We start from the raw sequence: 18,047 nt of genomic DNA, 5'->3' as shown, positions 1-18,047 counted from the left end.
ACTTCATAACCACAGGGGTGCTCTCTCACTCTCACAATCACAATCTCCTGTTTGTAGACATGCCTTCCTGATCCTGCTGTTTCACCCATAACCCCTGAACTATGACCTATCTGTTCACATTCATTTCCTCTCTCCCTGCAGGCAGTGTTGTGAGTGGTGTTTCCTAGGAGACGGAAGGACCATGTTCTAAAAATAAACAGACCACAGCAGAGTGATGAGCTACAAGCAGAAGGGGGAGGGGCTAGGTGATTCTGTGGTGGGGGAGCATAAGGCTTCACCTGCTCACAGAAACTGGCAGCCCAATGGGACAGCAGGAGGAGGGGGGGGAGGAGGAGGAGAAGGAGAGGGGGTCACTGTCCGGAGAAGTTGGAGACCCTGCCAAATGCTCGGTCAGGACGGGCAGGATCCTCACCATCATCACCACCACCATCATCATCCTCCTATTCCGCACCAAGGCTCGGGCCGCGGCCCCGCACGGCACCGTAGGCGCACTCCCTCAGGGCAGAGCCCGTCCAGACAGGGGGAGGGAGCAAACATGGAGCCTCCTCGCCACACCCAGCCGCCCCGCTCTGGCGTGGGCCGCTACCACCGCCAGGGAGAGCCCAGGGTCAGAGTTCACAGACCGCTGCTGAGAGACGTCCAAGACACCCACGACCCGCCGTTTCAACAGCAACGGTCATCTGGCGGTCCCCTGACTGAACAGAGAGACATGACTGGTCCCGCAACAATGAAGCAGCAGCACCCACCACACACTCGTCCACCCCACCACACACAGGACAGTGGAGCACCTGACATTACTGCTGGTACCTCTCTTACCCCCACACACCACACACCATGTCCTCCTGCCCCTGATCCCCCTTCCCAAGACCTGCCACTGCCCCTTCCCAACATAGAGTCTCCCCAGCCTCAGGAGGATGCAGAGGAGGAAGAGGAGGAGGAAGAGGAGGAAGGGTACAGCTCATCCATAACTCAGTCTGTTAGTACTCAAAGTGGATTTGACAACCAGACAGACCTAGAGAACCAGAGGGAGGGGGGCCATGGAGAGGGGGACCTAAAAGAGACAGGTCTGGGAGAAGAAGACAAAAGAGAGAGGGATCTGGGAGAGGACGACCAGGAAGATGGAACAAATGAGCACTGTTCTGACACTGAGAGTGCTGCCTCTCTAAGCATGGAGGCTCCACCCTTGAGTTCACCTCCTTACCAATCACCACCCACCTCTCCATCCCCATTCTTGCCCCATCCACTTCAGTCTGAAAACTCTGACCAATGTAGTGACGAGTGTAGCCCAAGCCCCATCTACGAAAATTACATAATGGCTGATGATGAGAGCTGTGCTAATTCTCCACTGTCCCACCCCAAATCCTTCACTTTCACCGACTCGTATCCTAAGACCTATGCAGAATTTTATAATGAGTCCTACCCACAGGCAGAATCTATCACAGAATCCTACACAGAGCCCTACGCAAAATCCTACCCCCAGTCCTTCCCTGAACCCTTGAAATTGATTAATTATCCAGACAGAGAGCCCCACAGGAGATCTGATGAGCCATATTCAGAACCCTACCCAGAGCCCTACAGTCGTAGGCAGAGGGAGTATGTTTATAAGGGAGCTCCAGACACTGATCCACAGCCACGTGCCTCCTGGCCAGGTAGGGATGTGGGGCTACCACATACCAGCCCCCATTGGCAGGGTTGCTCAGTCGGCTCAAGACTGCACCACTACGATGACACTACGTCTGACGGGGAGGGCGACAGCCTCAAAGAAAGCCCCAGCTCCCAAAGCCTGGGGCCACCTCCCAGGAACGTGCAAGGTGAAGCCCAGTCAGAGCGTCCCAGCTCTGTGCAGCCTGGTTCAGGTGAGTTCCAGGATGAGCAGGCCGGGATGGAGCGCCGACCTCCAGTGGAAGGCCTTTCAGAGGACAGTGTCATAGGTTCAGGGGATGCTATCTCTCTAGCCATCAAGGACATCCGAGAGGCCATAGAGGAGGTGAAGACTAAGACGGTGCGATCGCCGTACACTCCTGACCAGCCCACAGAGCCTGTGTGGGTGATGAGACCGGAGGTCAGTCCTACTGAGGACGAAAACTCCCCAGAGCAGCCACCGGGAGGCGATGTGAGTGTGAGTATGAGCCAGCTCTGGATCACTACAGAAATCACTGTTTTGAAATGTTTACATAGTGGAGTAGAATGGACGTTAGTCCTATTATTGCATCAGTGATAAGAGTGAACTCGGTGGTAATAATGTTATCTACTCTGATCTGTTTAAATGTGCCACCAGAAATCAACTGATGTTTAATCTCATGTATCTCTTAATCTGTCCTACAGCCTGTCTCTCAGTCTCCTTCTCACTATACCCCAGTTCCAGCCCAAGTTCCAGCCCCAGTCCGAGTTCCGGTGCCAGTCCCAGAGCCTGTCTGTCCTGTGAGGGCAGAGTCCTCCAGAACACACCAGGTTCAGCAGAGGGAGACACCTAGGATACAATCCATTGAGGAGGTAAGCGACTGCTCTGCACTGTCACATGCACCACTGTGAAAAGAGATGACTGAGGTTTAAGGAAGTGCTATTCTACTGTTACTGTCATCATCACCATCACCATTACTGATATATAATAGTAATATTCCATTCTATTTTCATTTCAGATCCAGAGGCATATGCCGGCCTTCCCTACATACGTGGAAGGTGAGTGTCTCAGTGGTTGGGGGATCATTAGTGAGAAAGAAGAAGGAGTGTGTTTTTGTAGAAGCTTTGCTGTGGTATAAAATGCATTTCAATTACTTGATGGAAAAAGTTAGGCATCAGTGGCATGTTTTCGCTCACTTTCTTTTTCACTCACTTTTGATTTAGTTTTCACTCAAATCAAAAGTCATTTATGATGACTATTGATTGTAGCTAACCTCAATGACCGTCTTGTCCACAGTCCCAGGGCCATGTGACCCAGAGGACCTGATCGATGGCATCGTTTTTGCGGCCAGCTACCTGGGCTCCACCCACCTGCTGTCAGAGAGGACTCCCACTAAGACTGCCCGCATGCAGCAGGCCCAGGAGGCTATGAGCCGTGTCAGGGTGAGCCACACATAGGGGTCATATCAGCTAGGACCGAATACTCTTCCCTCATTTTCAATTCTCCTTCCCTCACTTTTCCATCTTTTAAGTGACCACTGATCAGGCAGTAAGATTTTTGAGAGATAATCATTCTCATGTCCTTAGTTTCATATAATTATGTGCATTACATTTTTACTAAATAGCTATTGATAGATCTGCCAAATAACATTATTTAATGTCCATAAAGAAGCATTGAAGAATGCCTAGGGCATCTGTCTGTTAGTCTATGTTGTTAACACATGCAGTCTGTTTGTTTCTTGAGGGATGTTAATGTCACATTGATAAAGGGGCAACTTTTGAGGATGTTTGCTTTATAACCTCTGGGCCAGTAACTTTTGTCAGATGTGATAGACAGCTAAAATCACCACCTGCCCACACAAGGCACGTGTGCGCGCACACACACACACACACACACACACACACACACACACACACACACAAACACACAGCCCTAATACTCCATAATATCTCAAATGGGATGGCCAATCTTCTGTGAGCCAATCGAGTGTCGTCCATACCCTTGCCGCAGCTTACTGTTTTTGACGGAGCACTGTCTCTCTCTGTCTCTCTCTGTCTCTCTGTCTCTCTCTGTCTCTCTCTCTCTATTTATTTTGCTATTCCATATGGCAGGCCGCACAAAAGCAAGCTAAAAACAGAAAGAAGGTACAGTGACAGTGCTATGGCTGTATCATATTTTTCTACTGTCTGTTCTGTGTCTTTCTTTATTATTATAAGTAAGTCATATTTACTGTTTGTCTGTTATGGTTGTTTGAATGTCTTATGTTGTTGAAATTATGCTCTCATCTCCCTAAATGTGCAGACTGAGGGTGAGATTCCTTCCTCCACTGAAGTGGATCTCTTCATGTCTACACAGAGGATCAAAGTGCTGAATGCAGACGCTCAGGTAAATAAATACTGTATAGGACTGACCTTTACATGGACTCACTCAAGGATAGCAAACACTATGTTACAGGTACCAAACAATCGCTATAGTATTAGTAATCCAAACACTAATTGGGTCGTTCCATGAAATGAGTGCCTTTTGCGTGTGTCCCTTTTGATATTTTAAGTAGAAATTGTGCACTAATATTGAATGTTAAAAGCCTGTTATATTAAATGAAGTGAGCTTTAATATAGACCACATGGAGAATTCAATAAATGCTTGTGCCAAAATTCTGCATTTTGACATGTCCCTCCGTGCACCCTCTGTGACTTCTAGAAAGATCTTAACCCACTTAAGCCCAACATTTCTCAAAGTTTTCACCATCATTGTAAAGCCTTAATTATTTTATTGCTTTGACAAAGTAATTTCTGAAGATTATTATTTATTTCACTTGTTTAGTGATTCATTTACATCTGCCCCTCATTTTAAGGTCAACCCTGTTATGTGAACTGAACTCTCGTTTTAATATGGTGAAACTATTCCTTTAAAAATATTTTTTCAAAAGAAACATTGAACATCTAATAGTCAAATTATAGTGTTAAAGCAGGTGAGCTGGTTTTACCCTTTGTCCATTTTCTGGTGTTTTGTGGTAGAAAACTGAGTGGGTCGAGCATAACACGTCAACACTATTACCCATAGATAGACAGGCTAGAAAAGTTTTAATTTCCTTTTTTTGCATTCAATTGCCCCTCCCTGTTGTACACAACAATCTTCCCCTGTCACGAGGGGATTTATTGCTGATTTAAGATGAAATTGTCAACCCTGTTATGGTCAACCCTGTTACTTTATTTGACACTTAATAGGCACTTACTATAGTAACATGTTTTTTTATGAAGTTGAACGTGCTCTTAATGACAATGTTAAAATTAGGTGAGAAAATGTTTTTTGGCACCGAATTGGTGGAACGGCACAGTTATCAAACTTACCTCTCCACATACACACTTAAACTACACCCAGATACTATACTGCCAAAAACCTATCTTTCCCTCTACAGCCACATAACCATGTCCTTATCCTGTGTTTCTAGCAGGAGTCCATGATGGACCTGCATCTGAGGACCATCTCATACATCGCTGACATAGGCAACATGGTGGTGCTGATGGCCAGGGGGAAGATGGTACGCTCCAGGAGCGCTCAGGAACATCTGAACCATACCACTGACCACTCTGACCACACCAACAGCCCAGCCAGCGACGACCGCCGCCAGTACAGGATGGTCTGCCACGTGTTTGAGTCTGAGGATGTAAGTGTGTTTGTGTGTTGTGCTTGAGTGTGTTTACAAATGATCTGTTTGACTCAGACACAAGTGTGTGTATGAAGGAACTGTATGACGTACAACGTGATATGTGCATTTCCGTATTCATCCAGTGTGTTTGATGCCACTCTGTCCAGGCCCAGCTCATAGCCCAGTCCATTGGCCAGGCCTTCAGTGTGGCGTACCAGAAGTTCCTGCGGGCCAATGGCATCGACCCAGAGGACCTGAGTCAGAGGGAGTACAGCGACCTGCTCAACACTCAGGACATGTACAATGATGACCTCATCCACTTCTCCAAGTCAGAGAACTGCAGAGACGTGAGTCAACCACCAGGTGGCAGGCCATTGTTATGTGCTTAGTATTTTGATATGGGATTTTAGACCTAGTGGCCTATTACTCCTAAAACAGTGCGAGAGGTAGACTTGAAATACACATAGCCCTTCTTGTTAATGTAATGCAATGCTAATTAAAAGCATGAAGACATTCAAGTGAACAGTTGCCTTGACCGTAGTGGTGTAAGTAGTGGTATATCTGTTATGTGTGTATCCAATCGCAGGTTTACATTGAGAAGCAGAAGGGAGAGATGCTGGGTGTGGTCATAGTGGAGTCAGGCTGGGGCTCTATCCTGCCCACCGTCATCATCGCTAGCATGATGCATTCTGGGCCGGCGGAGAAGTCTGGTCGACTCAACATTGGTGACCAGATCATGACCATCAATGGAACCAGTCTGGTTGGACTGCCCCTCTCCACCTGCCAGAGTGTCATCAAGGTTTGCCTTTCTCTTTTGTCTCTCAGTTTGTGTTCTTTTACCTTTCTTGAAGCCTCTTTCCCTCGTCTCCCTGCCTTTCTTCACCTTCTCTCTCTCTTTCTGTGTCACTGCAGCCCAGCTGTGCATTTCTGCTGAAAATGCAAATGCACTCATCTTGTGGTCAGGCAGACAAAGTCCATCGTTTTAAATCTAAATCTAGTATGCCCCTCTGCAACCTGGCACACATTGAAAACAATTCACTTTGACTGCTTGACCATACAGTGCTGCAAGCATATTCTTTCCCTCTTCTCTTGGCTGACTCCTCCTGTTATAATCCACCCCTAATCTGTCTATCTCTCCTCCTCACCAGGGTCTGAAGGCCCAGTCCAAGATGAAGTTGAACATCGTCAGGTGTCCCCCCGTCACTATGGTACTGATCCGCAGACCAGACCTCCGATACCAGTTGGGCTTCAGCGTACAGAATGGCATTGTGGGTATCATGACAATAAATAAAAAAGAGAGGACCCTTAGCTTTGAGTGCTCTGCTTCCTGTACTATTGCACATTTTTAAAGTAGATTCAATTTCTTGTAGTTGTCATTTTTTATATAGATTAATGTCATTTTCATTATCAGCTGTTTGTGTCCCTCCCTCCTCCTGTACAGATATGCAGCCTGATGAGGGGGGGCATTGCTGAGAGAGGAGGGGTCCGTGTCGGTCATCGCATCATTGAGATCAACGGCCAGAGTGTGGTGGCCACACCTCATGAGAAGATTGTTCACATCCTGTCTAATGCAGTGGGAGAGGTACGAATACACACCTAACAGTAACATGTAATACAGTCCAGTGTCCGAGGTCAAGAACTTAAGTAAATACAGTCATGAGTAATACTGATTGAATCTGTAAATGGCATTACAATTAATTTATGGAATTTTATTGAGTTGAGATGGAATTAACTGTCAATCCAAAACGGCTGGAAAACTCCATGCTCCGCTGTGTTGGAGGTCTTTGATCATGCAACCTGTGTGTTTTTTCATTGTGCTGCAGATCCACATGAAGACAATGCCTGCAGCCATGTACCGTCTGCTGACTGCCCAGGAACAGCCTGTCTACATCTAAGACTGAACCTGGGACTTGCTCTCTCTCCCTCTCTGGACAGAACTCTCCATTCCAGTTCACATCAAGAGGATTTTACTTCAGTTTTTATTTAATTACAAACATTTATCAGCCATGTATTTATAGATTTTTCACATCATCTCACTGTTTGTTTGCTTGAAAACAAAGTATTTTCATGCATCTCATCTCTGACTTGCCTTAATCTGAATCTGTTATAAGACATGAATGACCGGTGCATCTCTGAAGTAAAACGCCACAGATTAATTTACTAGGCAGAGTATAAATGGGATGTGTCTGATCAATAACCAAAGATAACTGAATTTAAATGTGCGTATTTAGGTTGAACGTAGAGCAAGGAATACCTTTGGTCTTTCAGGATCCTATGAATGTACTATACATGCAAACTGTCTCCTTGGGGGCATGGTAATGCAAATGATGTGAGCTTCTCATTGGACCAAAACCACTTAAATATAGCCTTGCATGTAAAAATATGCAACTCTGCAAAACAAAGGCAATGTCCTTAGATGTTGCAGCTATGCTATAATTTGCACCTGGTTGAATGAACTCCCAAGAAGCCATCCTGCCTGAGGCTGCATTAGAAACACACAACACTCTCACCATTATTTATAGAATGAACTAAGACATGACACAAATGAAAGTTTAAAATCTATTTATTTATATTTGTTTGAGAAAGTTTAAAACTAGACTCACTACAGTTGATTTCAGCCGCATGAGGATCATGAATCAAATAGTAGATAAATACAGATGCGTAGAACTAAGCAACAGACATCACAGTATCACTTTCCTGATACACCCTGGTAAAACAAGAGACTGTCCCCTCTTTAGCGTATATATAATGTATATGCCATAAAAATGTGATTGTGTCTCAGGTTGTATGTATGCAGCTAATACAGAGAAGTAAACTGCCATGTTTTGCCCATTACCTCTGACAGCCTAGTGCTGACTGCTTCTTTGTTCTTTCAGTGATCTGACACTGTTACACTTTCAGAGCTAAAGGCACTTTGTATGTGCTGATCTCTAGTACTAAAGTACACATACACAAAGGACAGAATGTCCAGGTGTACAGTAAATCAGAGGGTATGCAATGCATGATTTAAAGAATAAAAGGACACTCTCCACCACTAGACACAGAATACCCCATGTCTGTCCAGATACGTTTATTTCAATGTAACAAATAATGCTTAAGATTTATAACATGTAAAAAAAAAAAAAAGATATATAAATACATTTTTGGGACAGATATGACTGAGGGGATGTGGTTGGGGGTGAACATCAAACACCACCCATCAGGGTAGACATCGTGGGGTTGGGAGGTTAAAAGGCAGATACGCCATCCACACAGTGAGGCAAACAGTCAAGGTAAGGACACACCTGAACGGGATATATCGTCCTGCCACTAGGTGGGGCCACAGAACAGGATAGGCAAAGGGATAGGTTGTTTGAGTAACCACAGTGAGGGCCTCCCTGATTGGGTGAGCACAGTGAGAACAGTAAGGTGTGACAGGTGGGTCTGTCTGTCCTACATCTCAGTGTCTTTGTATTTCTGGGGGTTGCTGTAGTAGCCTCGTCTGGTCTGGTCGGCAAGCTGTCTGCGGTACTCTTCCTTATCGTCGTCGTAGTGACCCCTGCTCTCAGAGTACGGTGGCCTGGAGGACTGGGGCTCTGGGTTGGAGCTGGAGCTGGACACACAGGAGAGCGAGAGAGACATTTTCGTTCATTCAGATTGTTGGGCATCAAGTCTGTAAAAACAAAAGCATTCAACACAACCTGAACCCAACCTATGACAGGCAGTGGAAAGTTAAGTAAAAATGCTAATTTGTGTGGTGACCGACAAGGTTAAATAGATTAACTTACCCTATTGGCTGTGGGCGGTTGTGGTTGGGCTTTGGTAGTTTCACTGGGACTGCATAGATGTCTGGGTGCTTCTGGGCTATTTCCAGCTACAGTCAGAAAGCAGGAGGAGGCCCAGTTATGCCAAAGCACATACTGTACATTACAAACATAAGGCAACATATGCACTTGAATATACCTTTTGGTACTTGCAATAAAACGTTTATCAGAATATATGAAATGATCACACTCCCCTGTAGATCCATTTGGTTCTGTTTATGAAGCGTTACATCTTACCATTGCACAAGCATTACTTTCTATCTATTCACCAAGTTTTCCACCAGTAGTACTGACCCGTGCATGCTCGGCCTCCTGGAGCTCCAGCATCCTCTGGGCTCTGGCCAGGTGGTCCATCTTTTCGAAGGCCTTCACCTTGCCAATGAATGAGTGGTTGGCCGGGTCCTCTCCACCCTTGACACTGTGTTCCTCAGACGACTGGCTGAGGGCCTTCAGGGTGGGCTTAAGGGCCACGGGGGGCGGGGCGGGCTTGGGCCCCCCGGCCGCGTCACTGCTAATGGTGCTGCTGGAGTGGGAGTCATATCCCCCGCGAGACTGCACCCTCACCTGCTGTAATAGAAGAGGATATTATGGTCATTTAGCAAGCACTTATATAACCTTAGTATTCTAAGTCTTATAAGCAAGCACAAGATGTGGTACAGGGTTTGGGGTTGAGGGGATTGAGAGTTGAGGGTGGGGTTCAAGGGGGTCTTACCTTGGGGGGCTCAGGGACGAAGGAGGGGGGTGGGCTGGGGTCTCTCAGCACCTCTCTGCTCCCTGATCTCCTCATACGAGGTATGGGGGCAGGATGGGGTCTCTATAGGTGGGAGGGATGTACATATACATATGTCAACAGATATACATACAGACAGTATGTCAACAAACACAGACTATGTCAACACAACAAGTCAAGATTGTTGACTGACAATGAGAGATTGACAGATTAATGGAGTACACTTGAGAGAGACAGATGCCAGTCTCCATCTCTGACACAGAATGAGTGATTGACAATGAGGGATAGTGATTGACAGTAGTAAAGCCCACCCACCTCCTCTGGTAGTACGGGCTCTGAGGAGCGGCTGATGGCCGACACCGGCTGATGGGGCTCGTCCATTGGCTCGTCCAGCTCGTTGTCGGTGTAAGCCCCGCCCTCGTCAGCCGTGTCATCATAGTCGCTGGTCAGTCGACTGTCCATGCTCAGGTAGTCGGCGCTCATCGCTGATAGGTACGACATGCGGTCATCATGGATATCCAGTTCCTCCTCCGAGCCGTCCAACTGAAATAAATAGAGAGAGAGAACGAGACAGAGAGAAAATAGAGAAGACCGGAGATGAGAGAGCGAGAGAGACGCAAGTAGGTGTGAAATCGACACTCAAACACACTACATACAGTACGTAAACTCACTGTATATATACACACTACCGGTCCAAAGTTTTAGAACACCTACTAATTCAAGGGTTTTTCTTTATTTTTTAAAAACTATTTTCTACATTGTTGAATAATAGTGAAGACATCAAAACTATGAAATAACACATATGGAGTCATGTAGTAACCAAAAAAAGTGTTAAACAAAACAAAATATATGTTATATTTGAGATTATTCAAATAGCCACCCTTTGCCTTGATGACAGCTTTGAACACCAGCTTGATGAGGTAGTCACCTGGAATGCATTTCAATTAACAGGTGTGCCTTCTTAAAAGTTAATTTGTGAAATGTATTTCCTTCTTAATGCATTTCAGCCAATCAGTTGTGTTGTGACAAGGTGGGGGGGGGGGTATACAGAAGATAGCCCTATTTGGTAAAAGACCAAGTCCATATTATGGCAAGAACAGCTCAAATAAGCAAAGAGAAACGACAGTCCATCATTACTTTAAGATATGAAGGTCAGTCAATACAGAAAATTTCAAGAACTTCAAAAGTTTCTTCAAGTGCAGTCGCAAAAACCATCAAGCGCTATGATGAAACTGGCTCTCATGAGGACCGCCACAGGAATGGAAGACCCAGAGTTACCTCTGCTGCAGAGGATAAGTTAATTAGAGTTACCAGCCTCAGAAATTGCAGCCCAAATGAATGCTTCACAGAGTTCAAGTAACAGACATCTCAACATTAACTGTTCAGAGGAGACTGTGTGAATCAGGCCTTCATGCTCGAATTGCTGCAAATAAACCACTACTAAAGGACACCAATAAAAAGAAGAGACTTGCTTGGGCCAAGAAACACGAGCAATGGACATTAGACCGGTGGAAATTTGTCCTTTGGTCTGGAGTCCAAATTGGAGATTTCTGGTTCCAACCGCCGTGCCTTTGTGAGACGCGGTGTGGGTGAACGGATTATCTCCGCGTGTGTATTTCCCACTGTAAAGCATGGAGGAGGTGGTGTCCAGCATGGCTACCACAGCATTCTGCAGCGATACACCATCCCATCTGGTTTGGGCTTAGTGGGACTATCATTTGTTTTTCAACAGGACAATGACCCAACCCACCTCCAGGCTGTGTAAGGGCTATTTTACCAAGAAGGAGAGTGATGGAGTGCTGCACCAGATGACCTGGCCTCCACAATCCCCCGTTCTCAACCAAATTGAGATGGTTTGGGATGAGTCGGACCGCAGAGTGAAGGAAAAGCAGCCAACAAGTGCTCAGCATATGTGGGAACTCCTTCGAGACTGTTGGAAAAGCATTCCAGCTGAAGCTGGTTGAGAAAATGCCAAGAGTGTGCAAAACTGTCACCAAGGCAAAGGGTGGCTATTTGAAGAATCTCAAATATAAAATATATTTTGATTTGTTTAACACTTTTTTGGTTACTACATGATTCCATATGTGTTATTTCATAGTTCTGATGTCTTCACTATTATTCTACAATGTAGAAAATAGTAAAAATAAAGAAAAACACTTGAATTAGTAGGTGTTCTAAAACTTTGGACAGGTAGAGTGTGTGTGTGTGTACACACACACACACACACACACACACATACACACACAGAACAAAATTATAAAACGCAACATGCAACAATTTCAAAGATTTTACTGAGTTACAGTTCATATAAGGAAATCAGTCAATTTAAATACATTCATTAGGCTCTAATGTATGGATTTCATACGACTGGTCACAGATACCTTTAAAAAAAAAGTAGGGCCGTGGATCAGAAAAGCAGTCAGTATCTAGTGAGACCACCATCTGCCTCATGCAGCGCGACACATCTCCTTCGCATAGAGTTGATCAGGCTGTTGATTGTAGCCTGTGGAATGTTGTCCCACTCCTCTTCAATGGCTGTGCGAAGTTTCTGGATATTGGCGGGAACTGGAACATGCTGTCGTACATGTCGATCTATAGCCTCCCAAACATGCTAAATGGGTGACATGTCTGGTGAGTATGCAGGCCATGGAAGAATTTTGGCATTTTCAGCTTCCAGGAATTGTGTACAGATCCTTGAGACATGCGGCCGTGCATCATCATGCTGAAACATGAGGTGATGGTGGCGGATGAATGGCACAACAATGGGCCTCAGGATCTCATCACGGTATCGCTGTGCATTCAAATTGCCATCGATAAAATACAATTGTGTTCGTTGTCCGTAGCTTATGCCTGCCCATACCATAACCTCACCGCCACCATGGGGCACTCTGTTCACAACGTTGACATCAGCAAAACGCTCGCCCACATGACACCATACACGTGGTTTGCGGTTGTGAGGCCGGTTGGACATACTGCCAAATTCTCTAAAACGACGCTTATGGTAGAGAAATGAACATTCAATTCTCTGGCAACAGCTTTGGTGGCCATTCCTGCAGTCAGCATGCCAATTGTACGCTCCCTTAAAACCTTAGACATTTGTGGCATTGTGTTGTGTGACAAAACTGCACATTTTAGAGTTGCCTTTTATTGTCCCCAGCACAAGGTACACCTGTGTAATGATCATGCTGTTTAATCATCTTCTTGATATGCCACACCTATCAGGTGGATGGATTATCTTGGCAAATCAGAAATGCTCATAAACAGGGATGTAAGCAAATTTGTGCACAACATTTGAGAGAAATCAGCTTTTTGTGCGCGTGGAAAAGTTCAGCGATCTTTTTTTTCAGCTCATGAAATCAACACTTTACATGTTCCGTTTATATTTTTGTTCAGTGTATATGTATTAAGTATAAACATAGAGCTTACCTTGCCCTCACAGATCCACACAGCCCGCTCCTGCTGTGCACGGATAGAGTCTTTCACACTCCCGTACCACCCGTCATTGGCTGAATTCAGGTCAACGGTCGCTGTGTAGGGAAACAAACCAGAATGATTGGCACAACAGAAATAGGAGTAATACAGCTTAATCATAGTTTATTCCTGAAACAATGTGGCCTCAATAGACCAACCATAGTGTTCAGGCCTCATAATACTAGGGATTCACCTGGGAAGTAGCATCAGTGCCACGTACAGTGGAGCTAAAAAAAGGACAGATAGTCAAGGTGTGTGTGTGTGTGTGTGTGTGTGTGTGTGTGTGTGTGTGTGTGTGTGACTGACCAGTGAAGAGGTGGGAATAGTTCTTCCTCAGTTTGACCGCCTGCTCGTAGAGTTTGCGGGCGCTGCGATTGGAGCCGGGCACAAGGCGGTTTCTCATCGTCTTGATGCCCACCTTGCTGTCCGGGTTTAGGAACACCACAATGGGGTACCACTGGGTGTAGTTCAGGGTGTCCACTGCCTTGGGAGTCACGTCCAGCAGGGCATGGTGGTCCTGGGGAGACAGGGAAGGAGAGGGTCAATGTGAGAGGGAAGCTGGAGAAGATGATAGTGAAGTGGAAGAGTAGGGTGAGGAGGTGGAGGATGATGACTATGGTGATGAAGGTAAGGGGTGTATGAAGATGATGATGGTAATGATGATTGAGGTAAAATGATGGGGAGGATGAAGATGCTGGTGGTGGTGTTTACCTGTTCGATGATCTGACGAATGGTATTGAGTCTCACCACACCGGAGGACTTCTCAGTGCCTGCATCCTTGGCCTCAGTCTCTGTGTGGGCAAACAAAAACACATCAGCTTCTCACCAATACTACAGAAACACACATGATCATAGAAGCAATAAGGCAGCGCTCAATTTAGCGTGCCCGGTCAGCGCAGGGTGAACAAATGTGTTACTATTCCATTGAAAAAAAAAAAAGATAAATCGAGTGCACCTAACGTAAATACATGATGCACCTTCATTCACAAGCAGAAGTAAGGAACATCATACTCACTAGCTATGACAAACTCCTCAGGCAGGTCGTTGGCCAGTTTCTCATTGACTGCATCTGCAATGGGCCCGAACACAACCACTGGTCTCCTGAAGCCAGCTGAGGATCAAAACAGACACACAGTATCTCATATCTGTAATATAGCTCTGGTTAGACATGATATCTAGTTTGTCTGTGCATGTCATTATGGGAAAGTTCCTAATAATTTCATAAAACATTCAGTTGATAGTTAAGTTCAATCGAAAGTTTAGAACTTATTCTGTTCTATGCAGTGAAGTGGCTCTTAGACCACACCACAACAGGAGATGGGAGTCTTTTGCGTTGGGAGACGTACCTTCTCGTAAGACCACCCTCTCGTAGGCAGGGAAGCGAGTGGTGACTGGGATGGCAGTCAGGTCCTCTCTGCTCTTACGGAGGTCCTTCTTCTTTGCCGCCCTTTGACCCCTCAACCTCCAGAAGTCTCCTCTGTCATTGGCTGTTCCTCTCTGGGCATTCTGCACATTTGACATTTGTTCCGCCCTGATAAGCAGAGAACACCGGGAATCATTAATTAGCACTTAGTCTCAATCATTACACACACACACACAGATGTAGGATCTTAATTTGAGCCACTTTGCTAAAGCAGGAAAATAATCCTGCAGCAAAAGGAAATGTGAATTATTATGTGGATTATAATTAATGGACATGTTCGTAGGGGTTGATACATTTTTCGTAAAGTAAAATCTAGTCGGAAATTTCAAAGTGGAAATTACAAACTTCAGAAGGCTTTTTAAACCTCAAATTAGGGCTGCACGATTTGGTAAAAATATCTACAGTTGAAGTCGGAAGTTTACATACAGTGGGGAAAAAAAGTATTTAGTCAGCCACCAATTGTGCAAGTTCTCCCACTTAAAAAGATGAGAGAGGCCTGTAATTTTCATCATAGGTACACGTCAACTATGACAGACAAAATGAGGGAAAAAAAATCCAGAAAATCACATTGTAGGATTTTTTATGAATTTATTTGCAAATTATGGTGGAAAATAAGTATTTGGTCAATAACAAAAGTTTCTCAATACTTTGTTATATACCCTTTGTTGGCAATGACACAAGTCAAACGTTTTGAAAGACCCAGTCACGTTTCATCTTCAATGCCCTTGCTGATGGAAGGAGGTTTTCACTCAAAATCTCACGATACATGGCCCCATTCATTCTTTCCTTTACACGGATCAGTCGTCCTGGTCCCTTTGCAGAAAAACAGCCCCAAAGCATGCTGTTTCCACCCCCATGCTTCACAGTAGGTATGGTGTTCTTTGGATGCAACTCATCATTCTTTGTCCTCCAAACACGACGAGTTGAGTTTTTACCAAAAAGTTATATTTTGGTTTCATCTGACCATATGACATTCTCCCAATCCTCTTCTGGATCATTCAAATGCACTCTAGCAAACTTCAGACGGGCCTGGACATGTACTGGCTCAAGCAGGGGGACACGTCTGGCACTGCAGGATTTGAGTCCCTGGCGGCGTAGTGTGTTACTGATGGTAGGCTTTGTTACTTTGGTCCCAGCTCTCTGCAGGTCATTCACTAGGTCCCCCCGTGTGGTTCTGGGATTTTTGCTCACCGTTCTTGTGATCATTTTGACCCCACGGGGTGAGATATTGCGTGGAGCCCCAGATCGAGGGAGATTATCAGTGGTCTTGTATGTCTTCCATTTCCTAATAATTGCTCCCACAGTTGATTTCTTCAAACCAAGCTGCTTACCTATTGCAGATTCAGTCTTCCCAGCCTGGTGCAGGTCTACAATTTTGTTTCTGGTGTCCTTTGACAGCTCTTTGGTCTTGGCCATAGTGGAGTTTGGAGTGTGACTGTTTGAGTTTGAGGACAGGTGTCTTTTATACTGATAACAAGTTCAAACAGGTGCCATTAATACAGGTAACGAGTGGAGGACAGAGGAGCCTCTTAAAGAAGAAGTTACAGGTCTGTGAGAGCCAGAAATCTTGCTTGTTTGTAGGTGACCAAATACTTATTTTCCACCATAATTTGCAAATAAATTCATAAAAAATCCTACAATGTGATTTTCTGGAGAGAAAAAAATCTCAATTTGTCTGTCATAGTTGACGTGTACCTATGATGAAAATTACAGGCCTCTCATCTTTTTAAGTGGGAGAACTTGCACAATTGGTGGCTGACTAAATACGTTTTTTTCCCCCACTGTAGATGGTACAATGATTCTCTACACTATAGTTGCTTGTTTTGTCACAAACAGAAATTAGCCGAACTATACAATTTTTAGCAACCACAAAATGGCTACCCCCACTGTACACCTTAGCCAAATACATTTAAACTCAGTTTTTCACAATTCCTGACATTTAATCCTAGTAAAAATTTCCTGTCTTAGGTCAGTTAGGATCACCACTTTATTTTAAGAATGTGAAATGTCAGAATAATAGTAGAGAGAATGATTTATTTCAGCTTTTATTTATTTCATCACATTCCCAGTGGGTCAGAAGTTTACATACACTCAATTAGTATTTGGTAGCATTGCCTTTAAATTGTTTAACTTGGGTCAAACGTTTCAGGTAGCCTTCCACAAGCTTCCCACAATAAGTTGGGTGAATTTTGGCCCATTCCTCCTGACAGAGCTGGTGTAACTGAGTCAGGTTTGTAGGCCTCCTTGCTCGCACACGCTTTTTCAGTTCTGCCCACATATTTTCTATAGGATTGAGGTCAGGGCTTTGTGATGGCCACTCCAATACCTTGACTTTGTTGTCCTTAAGCCATTTTGGCACAACTTTGGAAGTATGCTTGGTGTCATTGTCCATTTGGAAGACCCATTTGCGACCAAGCTTTAACTTCCTGAGTGATGTCTTGAGATGTTGCTTCAATATGCCATCTATTTTGTGAAGTGCACCAGTCCCTCCTGCAGCAAAGCACCCCCACAGCATGATGCTGCCACCCCCGTGCTTCACGGTTGGGATGGTGTTCTTCGGCTTGCAAGCCTACCCCTTTTTCCTCCAAACATAACGATGGTCATTATGGGCAAACAGTTCTATTTTTGTTTCATCAGACCAGAGGACATTTCTCCAGAAAGTACGATCTTTGTCCCCATGTGCAGTTGCAAACCGTAGTCTGGCTTTTTTATGGCGGTTTTGGAGCAGTGGCTTCTTCCTTGCTGAGCGGCCTTTCAGGTTATGTCGATATAGGACTCGTTTTACTGTGGATATAGATACTTTTGTACCCGTTTCCTCCAGCATCTTCACAAGGTCCTTTGCGGTTGTTCTGGGATTGATTTGCACTTTTCGCACCAAAGTACGTTCATCTCTAGGAGACAGAACGCGTCTCCTTCCTGAGCGGTATGACGGCTGCGTGGTCCCATGGTGTTTATACTTGCGTACTATTGTTTGTACAGATGAACGTGGTACCTTTAGGCGTTTGGAAATTGCTCCCAATGATGAACCAGACTTGTGGAGGTCTACAATTTTTTTTTCTGAGGTCTTGGCTGATTTCTTTTGATTTTCCCATGATGTTAAGCAAAGAGACACTGAGTTTGAAGGTAGGCCTTGAAATACATCCACAGGTACACCTCCAATTGACTCAAATTATGTCAATTAGCCTATCAGAAGCTTCTAAAACCATGACATCATAAAGGCACAGTCAACTTGGTGTATGTAAACTTCTGACCCACTGGAATTGTGATACAGTGAATTATAAGTGAAATAATCTGTCTGTAAACAATTGTTGGAAAAATTACTTGTGTCATGCAGAAAGTAGATGTCCTAA

The 18,047-nt window shown here is 44.9% G+C and overlaps 2 protein-coding genes across 2 annotated transcripts in view; one reads left to right on the top strand and one right to left on the bottom strand.

The window, feature by feature from the left end:
• Positions 1-214: 214 nt before the first annotated feature.
• LOC311100116 (amyloid-beta A4 precursor protein-binding family A member 1-like) lies at positions 215-7,710 on the top strand (the record flags this gene model as incomplete). The annotated part of the gene is made up of 12 exons (XM_084140871.1): positions 215-2,113; positions 2,326-2,493; positions 2,640-2,679; positions 2,918-3,063; positions 3,733-3,765; positions 3,923-4,006; positions 5,076-5,288; positions 5,438-5,617; positions 5,857-6,069; positions 6,419-6,538; positions 6,712-6,852; positions 7,094-7,710. 12 exons carry the CDS (start codon positions 215-217, stop codon positions 7,163-7,165), a joined length of 3,309 nt encoding a protein of 1,102 aa, XP_083996997.1. The 3' UTR covers positions 7,166-7,710.
• Positions 7,711-8,283: 573 nt separating this feature from the next.
• LOC311100115 (tight junction protein 2-like) overlaps positions 8,284-18,047 on the bottom strand; it is a 46,093-nt gene continuing 36,329 nt past the window's right edge. Inside the window, exons 15-24 of the mRNA XM_084140870.1 lie at positions 14,621-14,805; positions 14,290-14,385; positions 13,986-14,065; positions 13,581-13,791; positions 13,230-13,330; positions 10,119-10,346; positions 9,786-9,887; positions 9,368-9,640; positions 9,038-9,123; positions 8,284-8,862 (exon numbers count right to left, since the gene is read on the bottom strand). Coding sequence (XP_083996996.1) covers positions 8,703-8,862; positions 9,038-9,123; positions 9,368-9,640; positions 9,786-9,887; positions 10,119-10,346; positions 13,230-13,330; positions 13,581-13,791; positions 13,986-14,065; positions 14,290-14,385; positions 14,621-14,805 — 1,522 coding nt within the window. The 3' untranslated portion in view covers positions 8,284-8,702. The remainder of the gene's footprint in view (positions 8,863-9,037; positions 9,124-9,367; positions 9,641-9,785; positions 9,888-10,118; positions 10,347-13,229; positions 13,331-13,580; positions 13,792-13,985; positions 14,066-14,289; positions 14,386-14,620; positions 14,806-18,047) is intronic.

This window comes from Coregonus lavaretus, assembly GCF_964263955.1.
Source record: "Coregonus lavaretus genome assembly, chromosome: 24".
Taxonomy (NCBI): Eukaryota; Metazoa; Chordata; class Actinopteri; order Salmoniformes; family Salmonidae; genus Coregonus; species Coregonus lavaretus.
The sequence above is the reverse complement of the archived record's forward strand: the minus strand, read 5'-3'. Positions and strand labels throughout refer to the sequence as shown.